The sequence below is a fragment of the Rhagoletis pomonella genome, unplaced genomic scaffold, assembly GCF_013731165.1.
Source record: "Rhagoletis pomonella isolate Grant_MI unplaced genomic scaffold, Rhpom_1.0 Rhpom_scaffold_00011, whole genome shotgun sequence".
In the NCBI taxonomy this organism is placed as follows: Eukaryota; Metazoa; Arthropoda; class Insecta; order Diptera; family Tephritidae; genus Rhagoletis; species Rhagoletis pomonella.
The window spans coordinates 17,479,922-17,486,986 of NW_023458565.1; the positions used below are offsets into that span (position 1 = coordinate 17,479,922).

Sequence of the window (7,065 nt, forward strand, 5' to 3'; positions counted from 1 at the left end):
TTTATTGCTCAGAATTTTCTATTTTATTTAATACCCATATTGTTATTCAACATTGCACAGAATTTTTTAATAAATTTTTGAAATTAAATTTGAGCCCTAATTTCGTAATATATCGATTTTTTCTCGTGCTTTAATTTTCTTTTTTATTTTTGTAGCACGGTGTAATATTAGTAGAACAATTCCTTACCCTTGCTACGCGTACATCCTGATGGCGTGTCTCTGTGTCTGTACTCAAATCATATTCACCCAGACGTACGAAAGATCTAAATGAAAAAATTGCAAAAATTAAGCTAGCAAACATTACTATGTTTTTAACCAACAAAAATATATTTCATTCTAAAATAAAATACCATATAAATTCATTTATTCAGAACTTGGTAAATTTTGCTACATATAAAAAAATTGTCGAACATACATACATACATACTCCGTATGGAAGTAAATTAGTGACACCGTAGGCAAAAAAACTCGCCAAAAATCTACGGTATATTATAGCCACTTCAACATGCACCTTGTTAAAGTAAAATTGAATGTGCTATAAAAATGATTTTTTTTTTATTTTTGCACAAAGTTTGAAGCTTACATTTGTATGGTTTTATAGTATGTCGTATATTTTTATTAAAAAAAACTATTATTACATAATAAAGAAACTTGTCGATATGCAGGTGTCTTATAGTTATGAGAAACACTATATTTTAAAACCTATGATTAAAAAGTTAATGACTAACAATACTTCAATGTATTTGAGATAGTAAATATTTAGTATAGTCGGCCGCATGTGGCGTTCCACACCAAAATGGACGGGGTTCACACCTCATGTGTTTGATTTGTTTCAAATTTTTAGGGTCGATGGACAAACATAAATAATGAATAAATATGTAATTTGAGCTTGATTAATACATTTTTAAAAACTTTACAGCACAAAAACAAAAGCAAAAAGATTTAATAGTTTTACAAATATCTCGAGAACGGGGTGCGGCAAAAATTAAAAAAAAAAATCACACATACACACATCAAAATTCGCTATGAAGAGAAATATTTTTTTAAATTTTTTTTTTCTTACACAATTTTTCACATAAAAATTTAAAAAAAAATATATTTTTTTTTAATTTTTTTTTGAGATGGCATATTTTTAAAAACTATTTTTTTGTTTTATCAAAAAATTTGTATGTGAAAAATTTTTCAAGAAATAAAAATTTAAAAAATATTTCTTTTCATAGAGATTTTTTTGCGTGTACTATGTGTGATTTTTTTTTCAAATTTTTTCCTCGCCCCGTTCTCGAGATATTTGGAAATCTATTAGTTTTTGTCTTCTCAAATTTCTCTCTTCTTTTGTTGTCTCAAATTTCATATTTATTTATTATTTATGTTTGTCCAGCAACCCTAAAAATTTTAAACAAATCAAGCACATGAAGTGTGAACCAAATCCATTTTGGTATGTAACGCCCCACATACACTTGTTTGGAATAAAGCTACTGCAATTAATGAACAAAGTTAAATCGTTAGAAAAATTCAATTAGGAAAAAAAGTTTCTTTTGCAATATCATTCAATGTCTAGACCTGATAAGTATAAGATATGGTTGTTTGAAAGAAAGAATATCCCGCATGATTTATTGATTTTTTTGCTTTTTTTTTATTCAAATGCAAACGAAATATGCAGCTAAAGAAATTTGAACAAACCCCTTCTGCTTGTCTCAAAAAGCGTAATGCAATACTTACAAATCATTTCGTATACAATGCGCCGCTGTGACCACATGCCGAGATGAGACCAGCGCACCACCGCATTTGAATGGCGAACCAGAACTCAGCGCCGGATAGGCTAACAAGGCCGCCCATGGCCAGTCACTTATTTTACTCGCTTTTCCGCCGACAATCTTCTTAAATGAACGTAGAACAGCGCCACAGCCACCTGCTGAGCCGGTTGATGGACTTGGTGCTGGATTCGGTGCCGGCCGTGATGGTGCAACATTACTCGCCACAGCAGAGGGACAACAGACAGCGTAGCCATAACCACCGCAATTTCTATTCGATGCGCGTAAATATTCAACGTAATTTTGGTCGGAATATCGACTGTATATCTCACGCAGCAACGGTTCGCAACTGTTGATTTCTTGAGGGAGAAAAGAGAGCGGGTTTTTCAAATGAGAAGGCGGAGAAAGTTGTTTGCTTGTCGATTATACCCACCTAAGCACGCTCCTTCGCTAGAATCGGGCGCACGACAATACTGTCCTGCTCGTTGATCCACGAATTGTGGTGAAACTCCATCTGTATTGAAAATGCTTCGTAAATCCAAAGACGGAGGCTGACTCACTGTACGTGTTGGTTGCGTCTGAGCTAGAAAAGGATTGGAAGGACGATGACTCACAGTTGGCTGGGATACTGTTTGTCGCTGAGGTGTATTAGCGGGAATCGCACAACAAAACTGAAAGCATATATGATATTTAATACGGAAATGCATCCTGAAGACCAATGCAATTTGTAGGTACCTACCAAGTTGCCACCACACACGCGCTGTGCAGCTGCCACATATTGTTGATTACGCGCACGTTGAGCATTGACCACTTGCGGACAAGTGTTGAATTGCGTACAAATGCCATAGTAATTCTCGGGAGTTATGCAGTTAGATTGAGCTGTGGAATGGAATATTGAAACTAAATTCTATAGGTGATTTTTTATTTTTATTTTTTTTTTTTTGAGATAAAAAAGTGTTTAATCATTTTTTCCTGTTATTACAAAATGTTTACTTAGCGCTTAAAAAATCACTATTTATAAGTAATTTTTCTGAGGAAGGAGCCTTTTTTTTACTGAACGCTTTCAAGTATATATTTTTACGGATGGCTCAAAAATGGATTGTGACGTAGGGGCGGGCATTTTTTCAACTGATCTCCAAATCGAAGAGTCTATTCGTCTACCGAATTTGGGCAGTGTTCTTCAGGTCAGGAGGTCTTTGCCATCAAAGAGGCGTGCGAAATAATTTTAAGCTCAAAGCTAGTCGGGACCAGCGTTGCTATTTTCTCGGATACCCAGGCAGCGATCAAGGCACTTGGCTCTGTAAGCATCACATCCAGTATATTAAAACAGTGCAGAGAGAACATTATGACATTATATTATAGGCATATCGTTGCACTGGTCTGGGTGCCGGAGCACAGCAGAATTCATGTCAATAAGATGGCCGACGAGCTAGCCAGGAACGGGTTAGCTCTGGATGTCACAGAGGCATATGAGGTTCTTGTTCCTCAAGAGCCGCATCCCTCAGCACTGGAAAAAGGTGGCTAATACACAGTAGGTGGAAAGGCCTAGAACCTTGTAGGATCTGCAGGAACCTGTGGCCCACCTACTATGCAAAACGCACTGGATTTCTCATCAAAATCAACAGGAGGGATTTATCTCGACTAACTGCCGTTTACACAGGGCACTGGGCCGTGGGAATCCATGCTGCATGACTAGGACTGGAACACAACACTTCTTGTCGTAGCTTTTATTCACCGTATGCAGAAGAAACGGTGGAGCATCTTCTCCGTAACTGCCCAGCAATATGCTTTGCAGGTACACATTTTTCCCATAAACACATTTTCAATGCTTTAATCAAAAAATTATTAAAAATTAACGCGATTTTTAGCCAATGGAAATTTGTACTAAAATTTTATGGGCTATAAAACTGCGTACCCAATTTAAAAGACTCGAAATTTTCCTGAAAATCTGTTGAATTTTTCTAAATGTTGTTTCAAACTTCGACTATTGAATATTTTTGTAATATATTGGGTCTTATGAATGAAAAAATAAGCATTCTTTGTTTTAATTTCAGACCTTTTACTCGATTTGTTCAAAGAAATTTAAGTAAAATGTATGAAATTTAAAGAAAAAGCAATTGCTTAACAAAAAATTGTTAAATTGAAAAAAATTTTCTAATCAAAAAAAAATTAACATGCGGAAATTTATTTTAGTCACTGTATATCGGCAAGGATTTCTATAAATTTTTCTATTAAAATATACCGATATAATAACGTAAGCGACATTTTTTTTCAAAATTTTTCTTTTGATGCAGAAATGCACCTAGATGCTCTAACCACAAAATAAATACAAAAAAAAAACGTCAGCAGTCGCGGCTGGACATGTAGATGATGTTTAACTTTTAGGTGTGCTCGTCCTTAAGTTATTTGTTTTTTTTTGTTATTTCATGGCCTTATAACAATTATATTCAACAATTTTTATTGAGCTTGAGGCACAAATATCTGTCACTTCTACCATTTTTGCAAATTATTGTTGCTTTTCCACAATAAATTTTTCATAAAAAACGGCCTCATGCTCAATAAAATTTGTTGAATATAGATATCCGACTTTAAAACCATTAAAAACGAGATTACTTTTTCCCCAAGCCAATATTTATCAAAGCTGACAAAATAAAGGACTTTAAGGCACAAACTCGTTGAAAAAGCAAGCACCAGATTTTCATAAAGCAGAAAAGTTGACCATTAAAGTCTTTGTCTTAAATCCATGTCACAATGATGTGTTAAAAATCGAATTTTTTCTTCCAGTTATTATATGTACATATGTTTTGCTTTATGAATATATCTTCCGGCCAGATCGGCCATCTCTTTGGAATTTCATTTGCAAACGTGTTAACAAATTTGTCAACCTTCCAACACGCATTGTCTTAAGTCTCATCTGCATTTGCATACATGAAGAGTATTCATAAATTTACATATATTAGGGTGTGTCACCAAAAAAAAAGGTGCTCTTTTTCGAATGGAATTATAAAATTCTTTATATTTTCTAAACTAATGTTATTTATAATAAACTCGCTTTTTGGAAGCATTTTCAATTAATTCCAGCTCACGTAAATCTTAATATTTTTCCGAAATATGTTGGTGAAAGTCTTAAAATATATTAGTTTTTATATTTTCGATGAAAAAGCATGACCCATTTTTTTGTATGGAGAGTGATGCACCCTAATATATAAATATATGTATACTTAACAGGTAGACAAAAAAATTACGCATATTTTAGTTTTGACCTGACTACTGCTTCTATTTTTTCTGCTGTGCATACATGCATATGTAGATATATTTAAATAGAGGAGCACATTTATTCGCTTAAGTAAAACATAAAAAGTTTAGATTTGCATACGCAGAACTACATAGTTAATTGTGCCAACAGAAAAAATTTAATTTTTTTTTAATCATTTTTAGTGATTCACAACAAATATTTGCTTTGTTTTGGTGTTCATACCTTCAATAAAATTTGTTAAAACTAAGCAAAAAATCACTAAAACGAAAAATTGTTTCATTTTTTTTCACTTTTTTATTTACACGGGATGCCTAGAATATTTAATTTCCTTTTTTTCTGGTAGACCGCAAATAAAATTTGTTTTTCTTTTTTCAAACACTTCAAAATGGCTTTTCCATTCAAAAGAAACTTCTATTTTATTTTATTAGTATCCAAAATACTAGCACCAAAAATTCATTAAAAATATAGCAGACTTTAAATGCTTTCTAAATCGAAAGATTGTACGAAAATTTCGCTTTTTAAATCGTATTTATTTTTTTAATTCACAACATTTACTACGCGCCCGTGCTAATCCATTTTCTTTACGAGACCGCATCGAATTTGAAACTGTTACCAAAAATAACAATCAAAGCCATGTACAGCGTTCGATCAGCGTTCTATTACGATTACCTTGAGAGGCTGTGCCATCATTTTTCTCTTCGTGTTTCAAAAAAAAAATCTTAGCCGGTTTTTAGACTGTACGCTGAGTATGTGCATATGTAATTAGCCAGAGATATGGCGCTGCGGGTGTTTCCCGAAAGCAACTTACTTACGAAGTTATGCATTGTCATACTACTTTAGGCAGTGTCTCTCTCTCTTCCGTTATGATTAATAAATGGTTGACATTCAATAAATGGTTGACTTCAACAGAATTCAGCTAGAGCGGAGGTCTTGTTTTTAAACAATTCAATAGACTAGTCTACATTTCTGGGTATTTTGCATATCCGTCTCGTACGCAGAATATTTATGAGTGTATTATAATAATGGGCTGCTCAAGCATCAAGTGGTAAGCGCAAAATGCTGAATTTCTCGTTGTTTTCTATTAAGACATTTTTTTTGGAAAGCAATTATTTAAAAATATAACTACAATAGTGAAAGGACTGTGTTTCACGGTTGCCAACTTTTATATTTTCTAAAACCGGGCAGTGGAATAAAGAGAAATGGGGGGTAAATTTTCAAACTATGCTTCGCTGTGTTAAACAGAATATGCATAAGGCATATTTTCATACGTTATACCCAATGTTATACCATTTTCCCACGGTATTCTGAATTACTTTGTTCGCTCCCCCAATTACGATCGCGAATCACACCATCCCCACGAGCACGTTCTTAATTCGTTTCGACAGTTCTCTGTTCCTGTCTCTGTTTTGTTTTGGTTTCTCTTCGCTGCAAAATTGATGCAAAATGTAGGTTCTTCCTAAAAATGTATAAGTTACCATATTAAATTAGGGATATACACATTTGTAAACTTTACTTTTCGTACCCAAGAAATTCAAGTTTTGATTTGTGAGCTAGTTTCGATAAATTTCCGATAAAAATTAGAGACGGCACACAGTGCCGCCTAAGTGGGCAAACAGCGAAAAATTCGTTATCTGCAATGTGAACTTGTTTGGTATTTTTGTAAAGACAATTTATCCACTAAAAAAAATTAAACAGACATTTCCCTAAAAAATTAATTATATGTCGCCAGGAAGCCACTAAAGTCGACAAATTTTATACTAAGAATTTTAATAAGAACATAGCCATGCGTAAGCTCTTCACAAAAAAAAAAGTCAAATATATATTCTTTGAAATAAAATGTTGGTTTGACGTTTCTTGTTTCCATATAGAAAGTGGAGAATTACAGGAATTAAAATTTTGCAATAAAATTGAACACAGTGTGTCCCTCGGTATATTAGAAAAACAATTTTGTGCACAGAGGGACGGATGGACGGACAGACAGTCACCGCTTAATCTATCTCGATTAGTTTGGCCTGTTACAAACAACCGTTATGTGAACAAAGTTATAATACCCTTGTG

At 33.6% G+C, this 7,065-nt stretch overlaps 1 protein-coding gene across 1 annotated transcript; it reads right to left on the minus strand.

The window, feature by feature from the left end:
• Window positions 1-187: 187 nt before the first annotated feature.
• On the minus strand, window positions 188-5,260 carry LOC118746727 (venom serine protease Bi-VSP-like; the record flags this gene model as incomplete). Its single annotated transcript, XM_036480620.1, is given in 5 exon segments — window positions 188-263; window positions 1,720-2,110; window positions 2,185-2,422; window positions 2,491-2,630; window positions 5,230-5,260. Coding segments are annotated over 5 exon segments (876 nt in total), but the record flags the coding sequence as incomplete, so codon positions are not given.
• Between the last annotated feature and the right edge of the window lie 1,805 nt (window positions 5,261-7,065).